The sequence below is a fragment of the Felis catus genome, chromosome C1 (genome assembly GCF_018350175.1).
Source record: "Felis catus isolate Fca126 chromosome C1, F.catus_Fca126_mat1.0, whole genome shotgun sequence".
Lineage (NCBI taxonomy): Eukaryota > Metazoa > Chordata > Mammalia > Carnivora > Felidae > Felis > Felis catus.
In genome coordinates, this window is record NC_058375.1 from 200,671,696 (window position 1) to 200,689,781 (window position 18,086).

Below are 18,086 nucleotides of genomic sequence, written 5' to 3' on the forward strand. Positions count from 1 at the left end.
ATCATTACCACCCACCTACCTTTATAACGAAACCCTCAGGCACGGGCTCCAGAGTCAACCTCTACTTCCCAGGTGCCTCCACTGTGCCTCCATTGTGCCTCCATTGTGCCAGGCATCTCCTAAGCATTGACACAGGCATTATTGTCCTCAGTTTACAGGTGGGGAAACTGAGACCCGGTTTCCACAGTATGGCAAAGACCCTGAGAAGTTCTCCTAGAACCCTCACTGCTTTCAGGAAGGGCTGAGCAGTCCTTTCCAAGTTCAGGCAGAGACAGGCCTTATCTCTCTCATCATTCTCTCTCTCTCTCTCTCTCTCTTTTAAATGTTTATTTTTGAGAAAGAGAGAGAAGGAGGGTGAGTGAGGGAGGGGCAGAGAGAGGGGGAGACACGGAATCCGAAGCAGGCTCCAGGCTCTGAGCTGTCAGCAGAGAGCCCCAGGTAGGGCTCAAACACCTGGACTGTGAGATCATGACCTGAGCCTAAGTTGGATGCTTAATGGACTGAGCCACCCAGGCGCCTGTCTGTTCTTTCTCTTTATCCCTTTTCATTCCTGTGCAGGCTTAGAGGAAAAGAGGGGCCGGGAGCTCTGGCCAGATGGCAGGGTAATAAATGACTCTGATTTAATAATCTGTTGCTCTCCTCTTAATTAAGAGGCTTTTCCCTAAATAACCTGCTGATCACACTAGAGGGCACACTGCTTGGGTGAGGTTTGGGGGGCCAAGGGAAAGCTAGATGTGGAGGAGAAGGAGCTGGATAAAGAGGTGCCAGATGGACAAGAGAAACCCACCCTAAACATGCTGGTGGGCCAGTTTCAAGGGATCCTCTTTAGGTCTCAAATATAGTTGATCTAATCACAGGGCAGTGAGGAACTGCTTCGTCTTTGCTGTGTTGGGCTGGAAGCTGAGGTGAACTTCTGGAATAGAGTGTTTTATCTAACACATACCTTGGCACTCAAGTCCCCAAACCCCTATCAGGCCTTGGGGAGTGGTTAGATGGCCTATGGATCATTCTGCATATGTAGTGTTACATATACCCTTGATACACAGGGGCAGTGGTGGGAGGAGGGCTACGGGTGCCCATTGTTCTGGGCATTGTTGAGATGGGTAGTTGCAATCAGATGATACTATTTAATAAACCCCCTATTTCATCCATGCAGTGACACTGTGTAAGTCCTTGTGACTAAAAAAAATCATGGCAATTAGCATGCAGCAGCATATTTTCAAAGCCTCGTCTGTAATTAGAACATGGTATTGATAAAGTGTTAGCTAAAGATTTAGACTTTGAGTTTGTTCGTGAGGGACTGGTGTAGTTAATATTGGTACTACCCCCTCCCCCCATCACCACTTAAATTGTAGTTGGGAGTTAGATTGAGATGTCAAATGCAATCAAAGCCTACATTAACACCCCCACTGAGGGACTCCTGTCCCTCCCTTATTGGCTCAGACTTGTTCAAAGGACCCCAAAGGTCATGTCATTCCAGAAAACAACCTGTCACTCAGTAACTCTCTCTTTTAAATGTATTTCATTTAATCAACCAAACTTTGCTCAGCCTTTGTGATTTTGTAGGATTGGGTCATCCTTGTAACTACTATTTTTTTCCCTTATGTCTGGATGTCAAATCCCTACTTATTCTTCAAAGGCCAGTTGAGACAACACTGCTTCCTTAGCCTTCTTGGCTCTGCACTAGGAGCCCACCAGGTAAATGATCTCCTCACCGGTCCCTGCAGCAGTTTGTTCTTTTTGTATGGCATTTTTTGACACCCAGCTTCTCCCTTCCTCTAGACTTTAAGCTCCTTGGGACAAACTTTCCTTTCAGTGCTTGTTTTCCACCCACAGACAACAGGCATCTTGCACACAAATAATACGAAGTGGCAAATCATCTGCCTGTTACTATGTTATCAGTACCACACTGTTTCCATTATTGTAGCTTTATAGTGTATTTTAAATAGTAACAATAGATTCATAACTTGCTCCCATTGACCATTTACTGTGTCCCAGGAAATGGGCTAAGTGCTTTACATTCTCATTTAATCCTGGCTGGAAGTCTCTGGGATGGCTACAATTATTTCCATTTTATAGAGGAGGAAACCAAAATACAAAGACATTAACTGACTTCAAAACAAATGCAATAAGCAAAGTGTAGAACAGTGTATATAGCATGTTACCACGTATATGAAAGGAAGGGGGGATAAATATGTTTTTACTTAAATGTGCATAAAGTATAACCAGAAAAATATGCAAGAAACTGCTGATGCCATTAGGAAGGGAATGAGATGGCTAAGAGACAGGAAGGGGGGCAAGTTTTGGAGGCACTGAAGCTCATACACTTTGGGGGACAGGGAAACCTTTAAAGAAAAAATAATACAGGATCATGAATACAGAATTAGCTACAGGACCTTAGAAGAGGCCTATGCAGATGAGGGTCCCTGAAGCTGAAGCTTACATAGTTTCACATTAAATCTGCCTCCGGGCCAGAAGAAAAACATTTCTCCGTGGGTACTCTTGCATGTGTATTGAGTTTGAATCATGCAATTGTATTGGCTATTCAAAAAGTATATAGTTATCTTAATTAATATTTTAAAATGCCATCTCTCTAACTGGCAGCGTGAAACAGGCCTTTTAATTTTTTTGAAGAGCAAATAACTAAGTTTCATTTATTTACAAGCAGAGAAGGATGTGCTCGTAACAAGCTGGAGGGGGCACAGAGAAGGAATTCTGGAGCTGCCTGTAGAATGGAAGGGGGGTTTACTTTCATCATTTAGAAGCAGAGGTTTGTGCCCAAGGTCTAAAAGCTTTGAGCGTGGAATGCATACTAGACGACACATCATTTGCTATACACGGAGGGTTAAGAAGAGAGTCCCTGATCTTTCAGAAGCTTACAAGAGAGAGAGAGAAAAAAAACCAACCTAGAATAATATTGAACTGATTGCCAAGAGAGAGCTGATTTCCTGGAAACAAGTGCTGGAGGACCAAGGAGGTGAGTGGACTGGATGCTAATGCTCTTTCCCAAATGGATCTGATGGCCAGTGGTTTTCTCTTATTGCATCCAGGAGTAGGAGGTCCTTACTGTAAACTACCTAGAAAGCATTCATTCTCTTAACCACTCAATTAGGGTAATTCACCCCCATGATGAATGGGACTGTTCCTTCTCTTGGATTTGGTCTGTGCGGTGGGGGGAGGGGGGGTCATTGATGCAGATGTAGATGGTTCTGTTTGCAGCAGATGGCCAACCCCTCCCCCACCCCCACCCCCCACACCGCCCCTTCCCCCCACCCTGTCCTCACTACCCTGATGCCTGAACTTGCAGCTTGCAGCTTGGAAGGGAATGGTCACAAGCCCCTCAGGCCCAAACAGAACATAAGATAGCTAGCAGCTCCCTCCATTTGTCTTTCTCCTGCCGACAGAACAAATCTGAACTTGCGGAGAATTTGGAGAGGATGCTTGAGAGAATCTTCTGACTGTAAAGACTGAAATACTGGAGTACGGGAAGGAAGCCTTCTTGGTTACAACGGAGACAGGATGCAGCCCCCAAGGCCACTTAAATTTTCTCCTACTCTTGAACTTCCTTAACAGTTGAATGACCTTTTATTTGTGTGACGTTTTATTTGGGCCATGACGTGTCCCTTCCTTTTTCCACTGAAGGAGAGGAGGCAATTGATGACCACAAAAGTAAAACTGAAACAAATGAGAGTGGGGGAAGGCTAGGGGAGAGAAGTAGAAAGTGCTTCACTTACATCTTTGAGAGCTGAAAGCCAGGAAGCAATCCAACACATACAACAAATAAAAATAAGCTTTTGTTCCGTGATGTGGGCAGTCTGGATAAGGGGTCAGAGAAGCAGAAATAAAAAAGAGAAGAATTAAAAGTAAATAAGTATAATATAAAACGAAAAGGAAAGACATAAGAAGACACATATAAACACGGAGAACTAAGAGGTATAAAGAGGGACCCAGACAGAGGGGACAGGTCATAGTGACATGGCCGGCCAGCTTTCAGGCACTATTATTCGCCCCCCTGTGGCCCTCATGGATATTGCACCAAGCCAATGACAATCCGTCGTGAAATTTGCACATCTGTAGAAACAAATGGGGCGTCACCACATGAGCAATTTCCCACGGGAGAGATGACATTATATCAAGAGTAGAATATCGAACAAAGTCAGGTGGCTGTGCTCTCACTGTAGGGTCCATGGAGGAGCATAGTAAAGGGGGAGTAAGAAGTAGGCCGTCTGAGATGGAGCTTGGGCTCCGGTGTTACTTCCATCCTTGAGGAAACTACTTAGCTCCTCTTTGCCCCCATTTTCCACGAACAATCATGAAAAAACGTAATTGTTCCAGTTCATACTTCGGCAAGGAAGCTGCAGAAAAAAATAACAGTCCACTAGAGAGTTCCACGTAGGACCCTGACTTTGTACGCCAATTTCACGTCTATTACTGCCAATGGAAGATGAGCCATGGAGCTAGGAGGGTGGGTGTGTGCCGGCCTCAGACATTCAGGCTCCTTGAGAAGGAGCAATGGTGCTGGAGTCTCCCTCCAGGCAGCTTTCCAAAATGAGCATCCAGCCAGGCCTGCATCATCTCTTCTCTGGCCTCCTGCCATGGCTTGCAAAAAGCCCTTCTCGCTGGCTCTCTTGCCTTCCTCCAGGGCACGCTCCACTCTCCTGCAGGGAGCAAGCTTCTTAAGTCACACGTCAGATCACACCATTCCAGAGTGAATCCTTCAGTGGCTTCCTACCGGTATCAGAACAAAATCCAACTCCTCATCGTGGCCTGCAGGACCCTGAGGCTCTCTCTCCCACTTGCCTGTCCGGCCCTCTACTCCTCTAACACTGCCCTGCAGCCACACTGGCATTCATGCAGCTCTGCAAACACACCCAGCCCTTCCTCGTCTGCCTGCAGTGGCGCTGGCCTTTTCCTCTGCTTCAGAACCCTCTTTGCTCTGACGTCTCAGAGCTGCTCCCCTCCACCTTCAGGTCTCAAGGTTAATGCCTGCCCCCCAACCCTCGGGAGGCCTTCCCTGATCACTCTGAAATAGCTGCTTCTTCAGTCTCTACGTGAACCTTCCGTGTGGGTCCTTCAGGCACTTATTTTATTTTTTTGTTTCCTTTTCTTTTTTTTTTTTTTTTCCTGCTGCCCCAAATAGACCGTAAACTTTATGGAAAAAGGGTGACATTTTCCTGTTCTTATTCACTATTGCAATCCCAGTCCCTTTGCACTGTATGTGGCCCACAGGAGGTCCTCGAATGGTTGTTATATGAATATATGAGTGGATGGATGGATAAATAAAGTGAAATTTGTGATTTTAGAGGAACACAAAAAGTGAAATTTTACAGGTCTAGAAAAACTGGATGAGGGTGTTGGGGGGGATGCTTTTGGCAAAGGATACACAAAGCTATGCTGGGCAGAGTATGTGCCAGATTTGAGAGAGAAGCTTGGGAAGTAATCACAGGCACCAAGAACAAACAGAGAAATGATGATGCTTGGAGAATACTCACCGAAGTATGGAACACACCGTGTGAAAAAAAATCCTGGAGTTTCTCTGTCTTTATAATACATTTAGAGTTTGCAGGGAGAGGAGAGCTAGGGAAAGGCAGACCCAGGAGGGAGAAAAACTGAACTGTCAGACTCAGAGCAATTAAGTCCATCAGAACGGAACAACCGCTAAGGAAGGTGAATTTCTTGGCTTATAAACCTTCACACAGCTCCTCCGTGCTTTGGATATGTAAATGCCTTTGCCGACTGGCAGCACCGGAGGAGGGAACAGCCTCCTTTTCCATCCAAAGTTTTGCATCTGCTCCAGAATCTTATCACAGCGCTCTAGGTGTAATTAACTTGAGCAATGACATGCCCTTGAGGAGGCTGTCAAAAGCTCTCTCCCCAAAGAACTGTCAAGCCCTCTCTGGGGGATCAGAAACAGAGAGAAGTGGGAAGCCCACCACCTACATCACTAGCATGTAAGCTCCAGGGGGAGGGATCTTAATCTGTTGTAGTTTTCCAGACATACTATCAGGCAAGGGCAAGCATGCAACAAGCATTTAATTAGTGTCTAGAAAGAGCCCCACACTGGGACTGAGATTCCCTGTTCCAGGCTGGTCTCTGCCTGGTCTGTGACATCAGGCAAGCTGACTTCCCCGGGGGCATTTTTACAACACACCCAGGCTGATCTGGCCTCTATTTCCTCACCTAGGAAACTATATAGGCTCTGAAGTCCCTTCTAGCTTTAAAATCCAACATATCAATATATCTGTAAATCTCGTATATATCAATGTATATTTGCTCGCAGCTCAGCTAAGCCTAACTAATAACATGAGTGAACTGTCGCTATGGTTGTCCGATAAAGTATAAGACACCCAGTTACATTTGAATTTCGGGTAAACCACAAATGCTTTTTTCACTATGAGTAGTCCTAAGCAACATTTGAGACAAATATTTAGGGCCTTTGACAAATCTGATCATTTTAACTATTTGTTTTCTATCCTCCAGATACAGTAAACTTTTGCAGAGACAGTACAGATCTTACACATCTTTGGCATCCCTTACTGTTGTGTCTGCCAGATTTTTGGATTTCACAGACTAAACATTATTGGATTTTCTTGGAGGGGAAAACAATTTATTTATTCTGGTAAATAAAAGTATTTATAACCATCATTGCTGTACTAAAGAAAACCAGTTAAACATGAAAAACTCTGACACCGGGGCACCTGGGTGGCTCAGTCGATAAAGCATCCAACTTCTGCTCAGGTCATGATCTCATGGTTCATGAGATTGAGCCTGGGCCAGGCTGTGTGTGATAGCTCAGAACCTGGAGCTTGCTTCGGATTCTGTGGCTCCCTCTCTCTCTGCCCTCCCTGGCTCTCACTCTGTCTCTTGCTCTCTCAAAAATAAATAAACATTAAAAAAAAATTTTTTTTAAAAACTGACATAAACTCTTTTTATATAACTATAGATTTATAATTTACATTTATATACATATCCATATATATTTATAATTATACCTATAATTATATGTAATTCTATTAATCATTTAAAAATGTTAACTTTACAGAATACTCACTACACTGTCCTTTCGTTTGCAGGTTTCTTTTTTTTTTTTTAACGTTTATTTATTTTTTGGGACAGAGAGAGACAGAGCATGAACGGGGGAGGGGCAGAGAGAGAGGGAGACACAGAATCGGAAACAGGCTCCAGGCTCCGAGCCACCAGCCCAGAGCCCGACGCGGGGCTCGAACTCACAGACCGCGAGATCATGACCTGGCTGAAGTCGGACGCTTAACCGACTGCGCCACCCAGGCGCCCCTCGTTTGCGGGTTTCTAAGGCAACCGGGTGACGCTTCAGATCACTTTGGCAGTGGCTAGTTGCCCTGTGTTTGCAAGCTTCAGCTGTGTGGTCCTGGCACCGCCCCCCCCCTTTTTTTTTTTTTTTTTGCTTTAGCTGTCAGAAAGGTCCGAGTTCAACTGGAGCTCAACTGCTGTAAGTATCTTCTCTTCTCCCTCCATTTCTTGGCTTATGTGCTCTCCTCCAGGTCTTTAAACCCTTTAATGAATGAACTTTCACTATAAGATGCCTCAAGAACTTCAGAAGTATGGGCGGGGGGGGGGGCGGGGCGGGGGTAAGCCTTGCATATAGTGAGGCCTCAACAAATGATGCTATTGGCAAAACATATGTGAATATTAAGTGGCATCTGATTATATTACTTGCTGAAGATGATTTTTTTTTTTTAGGGAATTCTTATTTTTAATATGGCATTCTTAGAATTTTAGTGAGTGAGAGCTAAAAAGGTAATTGCAAATTCTAATCCAATTCCAGACCCACCAGGTTGGGACTTTTGGGGATAAGATCCACAAATGTACAGAAAATGCAGGATCCAAACTGCACTGGTCCACATGCCCTCTTAGTACATGTCAAAGGGCACTATGTGGTTTTACAGGTTTTATGTGAGCACAACAGAGTAAACTCGCTGTTATATAAATAGGGGGCAGACACGGTGAAAAGCACAGCACCCAACTTTCTTAGCAAATTAACAGACTCTGTTGGAGGACAGGGAGGGCAGGTAAAGGTGTTCATTAATTTCTGTTCGTCTGTATAGTAGAAAGTTCTTGCTGGGTGAAGAGAAATGAAAGACCAAGAAGATTTACCTCAAATAATAGCAATATCCATCTGGCATCTGTTCTGGGATTTCACAGTTCACTAAGCACTTCTCTTGTCTTGCTTTGATCCTCACCACAACAAGGAGATCTAGCAAGGTGATATTGTTTTCGATACCAGATGAGAAAATGGAGACACAGTTGCTGTGCTTGTGTGTCCATAAAAGAGGTAGAGTGAGATCTGCACGCTTTCTGGTACTAAATGTCTCTGAAGTTGGCTAAGACAGGCCAATATCTTTGTCAGTTAAAAAAAAAATGATTTGCATGTTTCAAAATTGATTCTGTGTTTCAAAAGTCACACAAGTTCTATAGTATTATTATAAGAAAATCCAAATAATTCAGAAAAATATATAGATTAAAAAGAAAAGTGTGTTCCATACTATTCTGGTCCTGAGCAGTTTGGTGAGTTTTGGGGTTTCCTTTCTAAACCTTTTTAAATGAGTTTACATGCATTTAGAGGTAAGGCTTTTTTCTTTCCTTCTTCTTCCTTTTTTAACGGATCAATCTATACACACTGCTGTGCTTTTTCTTAACATTATATCTTGGCCATTTTTCCAAATCCTTAAGTAGAGATCTACCTCTTTGTTTTTAAGTGAGCCATGTTTGAAAACAGAATAGAGGGGCGCCTGGGTGGCGCAGTCGGTTAAGCGTCCGACTTCAGCCAGGTCACTATCTCGCGGTCCGGGAGTTCGAGCCCCGCGTCGGGCTCTGGGCTGATGGCTCAGAGCCTGGAGCCTGTTTCCGATTCTGTGTCTCCCTCTCTCTCTGCTCCTCGCCCGTTCACGCCCTGTCTCTCTCTGTCCCAAAAATAAATAAACGTTGAAAAAAAAAAAAAAGAAAACAGAATAGAAACCTTTGTGTATACTGAGACAGAAATATTACCATCAATATGTAATAACTGAGTTGATCGTGTAAGGAAAGGGGTACTGATGCTCAGAAATGGGGCAAACTGACTCTGAGAGTGTCAGATAGTTTAGAGATTTTCCCTGAAGAACGGGGACTTCGGCTTCAGAATCACAAATAGTCTAACAAAGCCTTGAAAAGCTAATAGCTGGCTCAGTTTTCCCATCTATAGAGTAGGGATACGAATAACACATGTTCCATTAAGTTATCGTGGAGGTTAAATAAGATAATTCACATTAAATGCCCAGCACAACAACCGATGAAGACGATGATGACCACGACGCCAATTCTCTTTAGTTCCTGAAGGTCAGGTAGGAGTTGGAACAAAGGGCGGGGGTTAAATTCCGACGTTATCGACACCTAGAATGGATGCTCCAGGGGATACTTTTTATTAAGAGCTACCAAATCAATCCGCTGTCTGGGATTCCCCTGGAGACAAGCTGAGACCGCGAAACTCTAGTTTTGGGAACTTCTAGTTTCGGAAAGTTCTCGTTTTGGAAACTTTAAGACCTGGTGTTTGGCTAAACCTTTGTGGGCACGGAGGACTACAATTCCCAGGTTGCATCGCTCCAGTCCCGCCCCGCCCACGTCGGTGCGTGTCCTCTAATTCCCGCCAGGCTCGTGGCCCAAACTACAGGTCCCGGAAGACCTTGCGGCACCGGTCCCCATCACCCACCTCATCACTCCCACTTTATGAAGCGTAACTGCGGCCGCGTTGCCTGCTGGGAAGCGAAGTTCTGCGGTGACCTCTCACCCTCCAGGCCCAAGCGCGGCAGTAAGGTGGGCGAACTGGCGGCTCTGGAATACCCGCTCTTAGCCGCCCACCGGGAAGGGTACTCTAGCTCGAGAGGGATCTGGAGAAACCCCTGGGTTCGGGGAGGCCTCAAACGTGGCTCGTGTTCAGTGCCTCTACGGGTGAGAAGGCGGACGAGACCAAATGCCAGCCTGGAAGAGGGAGTCGGCCACGGGCAAGGGTAGATCCAAGTGGAGATCATAGGGGTGGGAGTGGGGCGTGGCGCTCTGTTATTGCCCGGCGGCGGGAGGCGCGCCCACAGAATGGGGTGGAGCAGGGGGCCCCAGCCGAGGGGCGGTGGGGTGTGAATATGGGAGGGTGGGGATGGCTTCAGGACTTGGGGGCTGTTTAGTGGAGTTTCTTCGCCCCCTGGCCTCGCCTCCCGTGGCTAGTGAAGGCAGTCAGCGCACCCGGCTTGGGCCTGGAGATCTTGGGGGTTCAGGAGAGCCCTGGTTGGAAAGTTAGGAGCGTGTTACCCAGGGAGCCTGAGGGCTTCAGCTCTGACCTGGGAACAAAGCCTTTGCCATATCCTTCCTAACTGCTGGTGGTTAGAGGAAGTGAAAGGTCTTGGGGGGTACCATGGAAACTCCATGTGATGCAGAGCTGTGCCCAGGAGAGTCTTAGCAGCAAGGAAAGCTTTAAACCCCTTCAGAGGCGGAACAGCGCTGCTGGATTCCATCCTCAGGTCGTCATTGTAAACCCTCGTGGATGGAGGTCTGGTCTGAACCAAGCCAGAGAAATTGGTGTCCAGCTCCTTGGTTCTAGAATACTGTAAAAGATTGTATTGTTCATAGAAAAATGTCCAAGTAAATAAATTGAAAAAGAAAACCAGGACATGAAAAAGTGTATGTAATGATCCTTTTCTGTAATACATAAATGTTTCTGCTGAATATGTGGCATGCATCTACGGATAGGAATAGAAAAAATCACTCTAAGCTACTCTAAACCACTAACAGTGCTTATTGATGGGTAGTGAGATTACAGACTAATTTTACTCTTTTCTGTACATCTTTTTGTAGCATCTGAGTTTGTACAAGGAGCCTGCATTACTTTTTTTTTTTTTTTTTTTGCTGATTTTTCCAAGCGTCATGGTTGCTCTAACGAGGGCCAACTACTTGTGGCTTTCACCTGGCCACCTGCAGATTGGTTTGCCAGGAAGGATGACAGGATTGAATTCAAGGGGGTGAGTTTAGTGTGCAGTCTATATGAGGCTAATCCTGCCTTCCTTCTTTATTTCCTCCAGATTGGCCAGAGTCTGTGTTCACAAGTGACACACCATGGTATGTGGCTGTTTTGGTCTATGTCAGTCTAATCCATGATCACTTCTGGTTTGAAGTGTCACCCTTTTCATTATCTGAAAGATCTAGGTTGCACTGCATAACTTCCTTGGGATCTGATAACTCACATTGGCTGGGGGAGATGAGAGGGAGAAAAATATTGCAGCAAAATTACTATTTTAGCTTTGGATTCGATCTTACCTTGCTTTTTGCTTTTTTGTCAGGATCTTTGTTTTAGTATATGCTACCCACTCTCCCTGTGTGTGTGTGTGTGTGTGTGTGTGTGTTTAATTATAAAAGAAACTTTAACATATCCCATGATTGTACTCCTTGTGCATTTCCTGGGACAAAAGCTTGTGAAAATAAAGGTAGGAGCATGGCAAATATGTTTGATGTTTATTTCAATATTGTTTTTCCTTCCTCAGCTTTTGCCGAGTTTCTGATTGAAGAGTGACAATCCTTGCATAAGCATTTCCCTGTTAAAATGTCCTTGCCTCTCACAGAGGAGCAGAGGAAAAAAATTGAAGAGAATCGACAGAAGGCTCTGGCCCGTAGAGCTGAGAAATTATTAGCGGAACAGCATCAGCGCGCAGGCTCCGGCTCCTCCATTGCCACCAGCTCTTCCCAGTCCAAGCAGGGTCTGCCCCCCAATCTCCCCAGGGAGCCTCCTAAGCCGGTGAGCCATGGTGTCCTTTTCAAACAACAGAATCTCAGCAGTTCATCCACTGGTGACCAAAGACCTGCTAATCCCCACCATTTTCATCTAAGCACTCCACAGCAGGCAGAGGGGAGCGGGAAGATACAAGAAGATGTGCCCACAGCCTGCCTGAGCCACAGCCCACCAAGTCAAATGACTGCTACCAGGGTCTCTCCTCCCTTGGCAAAAAGTCCTCCAGGGGCCCCCACTCAACAGCTGTTGTGTTATCAGTCAGGTCCGGCTTCACACGAGACCAAATCCACACCCTTTGCTAACACAGCTCGTGAGCCTTTGGCCAAAGCAAAGAGTTTCCAGAAGACACCGGCTTCTTCCTTTGGACAGCCACACAGGGACCCTGGATTAGACGCCAAGGCAGAGAGGCCCTCCACCTCGGGGCAGAACATTTCTGACAGCCGCTGTGGTTCAGGGAGTGTGACAGCCAGGCCAGAAGGAAGGCTCCCACAGAAATCGGGGGCCTCGTTCCACAAAGCAGTAAGCTCGCAGCAGGGAACATGCATAAGGAGTGGGGATCGTTTCCAGGTGAAGATCGGGTATAATGCACACCTCATTGCAGTCTTTAAGAGTCTGCCCAGCAGAAGTTACGGTAATGAGCCTTTGGTCTTGTTCTTCTGATGTTTTTTCCTATTTTTAGAGTCTCTTTTAATCTGACAGGTTCTCATAAATACGAAGAGCGCATTGGCACATTCTGTCCATCCAGTTGTTAAAAATTTTTGTTTTTGTTCATGTTTCCTTTTGTAATAGACATCCCTCCAAACAGCTGTCAAACTTGGGGGCTGCCACAGGGCCGTATGGAGAATGGATGAATATTCACTGAGAGGCCAGGTCCCCTGCCGGGTACTTTATTTGTGCTGTAGCACTTAAGCATAACAACCATTTTTTGCGATAGATGAATGTTATTTCCATTTTAAAGGCCATAGAACTGGCTCAGTAAGGGAAGTAACATGCTGGCATTGGTTCTTCTGGAAGGGCAGAGCCAGGAGGTGGTTGGTGCTGCAGCAGCCCAGAGAGCATGCTCCTTCTCACTGTGCTCTGCCTGACTCTACTGGGTCTCGGAGAACTTGGCTTCTAGTTCCACCTCTGTCCTTCTCCCTCTTAGGTGAGGCCATAACGTGCCAGGGCCTGACTTGAGTTCCTCTACAGAGAATAGAAACACTGTCCGCGCTTGTGTTTGCTTTTGGTCCTCTGCAGGGATTTTGTACATCGGTCGGGGCTCTCACTCAACTGTTTTGAACTCAGTACTCATTCATTCGTTAAGCAAGCTTTTACTGAATGTCTAAGTACAACTTATAATGACAGTCATCAACGTCCTTGTGAGCAAACCAAGTACTTCTGTTTCCTTTCAGATCCTGCCACCAAGATGTGGAACTTCAGCATGACCGACTACAGTGCCCTAAGTAAGTGGGTGTGTCATTGCCTGGCATGCAGGGAGAGACTGGCACTAAACAGCTCCCAGAGTAGCAGATGTGGTCCAGCTCATGGTCCAGATGGCATTTAGGACACTCCCGCAGTGTTCTTCTGCCTTCTCACTAACGGCCAGCCTCGGGTGAAGGTCCCCATATGAACAAAAGCTAGCATTTAAAGGAGCTGCTACACAGCAGGTTTTTCTAAGCTTCCTATACAGGCATACCTCAGAGATTTTGCAGGTTTGGTTCCAGACCTCCGCAGTAAAGCAAATGTCACAATAAAGCGACTCAGGCGAAGGTTTTGGTTTCCCAGTGCATATAAAAGTTATGTTTACACCATACCGCAGTCTGTTAAGTATGTAGTGGCATGTCTAAAGACAAAGTCTAAGTACAAACCTTAATTAAAAAATACTTTATTGCTGGGCACCTGGGTGGCTCAATCACTTCAGCATCTATCAGAACCTTGATTTCGGCTCAGGTCATGATCTCACAGTTAGTGAGATCGAGCCCCATGTTGGGCTGTATGCTGGCTGCTTGGAGTCTGCTTGGGATTCTCTCTCTCCCTCCCTCTCTTCCCCGGCTTGTGTGCTTGCTCTCCCTCTCTCTCTCAAAATAAATGAGTCAGCGTGAAAAAATACTTTGTTGCTAAAAAATGGTAATTATCATCTGAGCTTTCAACAAGTTGTAATCACTGGTCACAAATCCCTATAACAAATATAATAATAATGAAAGAGTTTGAAATATTGCAAGAATTCCCAAAACGTGACAAAGAGGGAGTGAGCAAATTACCGTTGGAACGATGGCGCTGACACCTTTGCTCGATGCGGGGTCGCCACAAAGCTTCAACTTCTAAAAACGATATTTGCGAAGTACAGTAAAGCAAAGAGCAATAAAACGAGGTATGCCTGTATACGCCGCGTCTTCTGTTTCTCATAACAACCGTTTTACAGATATCTGGGAAAACTGAGACCCAGAGAGGATAAGTAACTAAAATAGGATCACACAGCCAGTGAGTTGCACAACTGGGATTCAGACCCACACAGTCTGACTTCAGAGTGCACGTTCCCACTGGAGTGCTGGCTCCAGCTACGACAGGAAGCTGGCTGCCCCGAGAGTAACGGCTCGGCAAACAGCACCCATCCTCACAACGCTACGTGGCTAGTTAACCTGAGCGCTCAGGCTCCAGCGGATACCGTTAACCCAGCCTGGCCCGTTGTCAGAGTCCCCGGCTGCCCCACTCTGTCTTCTCACATTTTACTGACTCTTACACCAAGGTTTTAATCACCTTGGTGCCCGGAGCCCACATCTCTGCCTATGCGTCAGCCCTGGAGGTTCTGGTCTCCCATTTTCGTCCTCTCTTTTCTCAGCCATTTCTAAGCTCCCTTTTTCCCCACCCGGCTCAAATAGGGAAAAGGTGAGGCCTGTTGAGGTCACTTCTCTGCGGGTTTGGGGCATGAGGTAGAATTGTCTGGAGCCACCAGTCGTTTCTGGGCGTGGGGTGATGGGACGGCCGCCTCAGAATTTCCTGTGTCTCTCTTTGGAGTCCCACCTCTTTAAATGTATGGCGTCAGGTGATATCCCTTTCTTTGGTAGCTGCTGGTGATGTTTTTTGGGGGGAGGGCTCACTTCTACTGTTATTTTAATCCATTTGTTAGGTCTTGGGAGGGGGAGAGCCAGTACTCTGGGTTAAGATTGCAGGTTTCAACACCTGATTTTCTCATTTTTGCTCAGTTTAGATCAGTGAGTTCCACTGTCATGGGTTTGTTTTACTGTCTTTTTACTCCTTTCTCACAACGCATGGTGACATGGATGACTTCTGCTTTTGCAAATTCATTTCGGTTTTCCGTGTGATATGGTTGCTTTTTGTAACGCCCCACATCTTTTTTAAAAACTGGTTATTGGGTGGCACCTGGGTGGCTCAGTTGATTGAGAATCCCGCTTCGGCTCAGGTCATGATCTCGCAGTTTGTGGGATCGAGCCCTGCATCGGGCTCTGTGCTGACAGCTGAGCCTGGAGCCTGTTTCGGATTCTCTCTCTCCCCCTCCCTCGGCCCCTGTCCTGCACACTGTCTCTCTCAAAATAAATAAATAAGCTTAAAAAAGAAATGGATTATTGGGCACAAAATTCTCCCTATTGCTTTTAGATGACTTTTACTGCTTATGAATAACTGCTCCTCTCTACATCCTTACCAGTGTTTTGCCCAATTGACCCGCTGTCTGCTGAGATAGCCCTTGAACACTCGCGCAGTGACCGTGGACTTGTGTGTTCATCCTTGCTCTTTTTCCTCTCTGTTGAAGTACAGTTGACACACAGCGTTATGTCAGTTTCAGGTATACAGCATGGTGACTCAGCAGCTCTGTGTTACGCGGTGCTCAGCACGAGGACAGCCACCATCTGCCCTTGGTCTTTATTTTTCAGATAGGTTTATGATGTGTCTTCACAGTGGCTTATGCTTTTTATCAGTGTCGTGTGTAAAGACTGTTGGTCTTGCTGCCGACTTGCTCTAGGCGGACCTGTGGATTTTGTCTTTTTAACCCTGCCACATCTGCGTCATAGAACGCGTAGAAAGTATATCATCGTGCAAGGAACAACTATTCCCCCATAGTCTCCCCACTCAGTTAACCACTATTAGCATTTTGGTTCTGTGCCTTCCAGCCTTTTTTCTAGGCGTTAAAATGTACACACTTTATTTTTGTATTAACGGTGAACGTTAACCACTAACTCTGAGCTATGAAGAGGCAGGTGTCCATTACCGGACCACTCTGACCTCTAAAAAAATGATTTCATTCGGTTAAACTTAATATTGGCTTTTTGTATGTCTGTCTTTTCTAAAATCTCTTACTAAAAACAATTAATTGTCATATAACATTCCGTGGTATAAATGTGTCACAAGTTGCTTAAATCATTTCCTTTTTATTTCATTTGTATCCACTCTGGGTTTTTCCAGTGTTAAAGCTGTAAGAAATACCTGTATCCGTTAATCTCTGTATTTTCAGTTGTCAGTTTGGATAGATTCCTGGAAGTGGAATCATTATCAGTGTTTAGGACTCTTCCTAGATAATACCAAACTGTTTTCCAAAAGGTTTTATTCCCAACTAGCAATGCAGATATCTGTTTGTGTGCTTTTTTAAGTTTATTTATTTTGAGAGAGAGAGCACGAGAGCCGGGGAGGGGCAGAAAGAGAGAGAGAGAGAGAGAGAATCCCGAACAGCGTGGAGCCGGATGCAGGGCTTGAACCACAAATTGCGAGATCATGACCTGAGCTGAAATCAAGAGTCAGATGCTCAACCTTCTGAGCCACCCAGGCACTTTTTTTTTTTTTAATCTTGCAAATTTGATGAGTAAAAATGGCTTTTTATTTCTCTGATTATATGTGACGTCGAACACTTCTCCAGATGTTAGTCATTTCTCCCCTCTTTTGAGTTCGTTAGTGAGCTCTACTCACATTTCTTGCAAAAATCTTTATTTGGTAGTTTTGCCTTTCAATTCCATTTGGTTTTCTCGACAGTTTAGTTTTATATAGTCAAATCTGTTAATCTATAAGATGCATCCGTAACAGATAAAATAAGGCTTGCAACTGCGTTTTTGGACTGATGGTTCTGTGTCTCTTTCCCTGGTTCTCCAAGCGGTAGCAGAGCAGTGACCTGGGGGTCGGGTGAAGGGCATGATTTCTGGGTGTTGACCTCAGTGGCTTCTGTGACACAGCAACAGAAGTTCTCTAATAAGGTCACACATCTTGGTGTGATCCCTCCTCCCCCTGTTCATTTGTGCGTTTTTTAATTTGAACACTTAAGGAGCAGAAGTTCCATTCAGTAACCCTGCAGTTCCCAACGCCCCAGTGAAAGCATGCTCGCAAGCCTTCCTAATCTAACCAAGCTTTTTCTCGAGTCCCATCCCTGCCCTTCTCCTTTGCCTGTCCGAGCACCCCCAGGGTGCTGTGAAAGTCATCCACCTTGTCACATATGTCCTTTTCTTCCGCAGTGAAAGCAGCCCAGAGCCTCCCCTCCGTCACCCTGCAGCCTTTGGAAGAGGCCGAGGACAGCAGGGAGTTGCCCTCTGCTGGTGGTGTAGTCCAGGCCTGCCTGCCTTCAGCTCCCTCCCTTGCCTTTGTCAAAGGGCGATGCGTGCTCATCTCCCGGGCCCGCTTTGAGGCAGACATCGGCTACTCTGAACATCTGACTGCACTGTTTAAGCAGATGGATTCCAGAAATTATGGCAAGTACTTGGCTTCCGCCTGATTCCCAGGATGCATGGTGGTCCGTGTTCTCACACAGGTTGTTTTTCTCTGTTTGAATATTCAGAAGTGATTTTTGTCCTAGGAGAGCTCAAAAAATAGGCATATGCCATAAAAATAAATGCCCTGGGGTAGACGGAGTCAGTGGTTTTCCAACTTGAACGTGCATCCAAACCACCTGGGGGGCTTGGTGACACAGATTGCCAGGCCCCGCTCCCAGAATAAACACTGATGCCTGGTTCCCAGCTGCAGATACTGATTTAACTGTTGCGAGGTGGGGCCTGGGCATTGGTATTTGTAAAAGTCTAATAATCAGCCAGAATTGAACACCGCTGGCCAAAGCAGAGCAGTTGTGCTTTAGTTTTTGTGAAGCTCTTCAAAAGGTGCCCCATGAGAACACGGGGCAGAAGTTAGTTTTAAGAATTCTGCACTACCGGGTTTCATTCTCAGCTTGGGCTTTTATGTGGCTGTTATGGATCAATATTTCCCATCCTTGACATGGTTTTAGTCTTTTCCGTAGGTGAGTAAGAAAGCGCAAACCTTTGAAACCTCATGCCTTTGAGACATCATGTTTAGGCAATCTTAGGGAAGAAGCCTCTATAGAATTACTTGCTCA

At 45.7% G+C, this 18,086-nt stretch overlaps 1 protein-coding gene across 11 annotated transcripts in view; it reads left to right on the forward strand.

Moving 5' to 3' along the window:
- The first annotated feature begins 9,706 nt into the window (after positions 1 to 9,706).
- The window catches only part of SMARCAL1 (SWI/SNF related, matrix associated, actin dependent regulator of chromatin, subfamily a like 1), a 54,197-nt gene continuing 45,817 nt past the window's right edge, over positions 9,707 to 18,086 (forward strand). For 3 of the 11 annotated variants that reach the window (XM_045034458.1, XM_045034457.1, XR_006583531.1), the window contains exons 1-5: positions 9,778 to 10,019; positions 11,082 to 11,118; positions 11,541 to 12,416; positions 13,177 to 13,227; positions 17,218 to 17,451. In XM_045034458.1, the coding sequence (XP_044890393.1) occupies positions 11,600 to 12,416; positions 13,177 to 13,227; positions 17,218 to 17,451 (1,102 nt within the window). In that variant the 5' untranslated portion in view covers positions 9,778 to 10,019; positions 11,082 to 11,118; positions 11,541 to 11,599. Of the gene's footprint in view, positions 10,020 to 10,170; positions 10,684 to 10,866; positions 11,022 to 11,081; positions 11,119 to 11,540; positions 12,417 to 13,176; positions 13,228 to 17,217; positions 17,452 to 18,086 lie in introns of those variants that run through there. The other 8 variants (XM_011285573.4, XM_045034459.1, XM_011285571.3 and 5 more) reach the window with 8 other exon arrangements.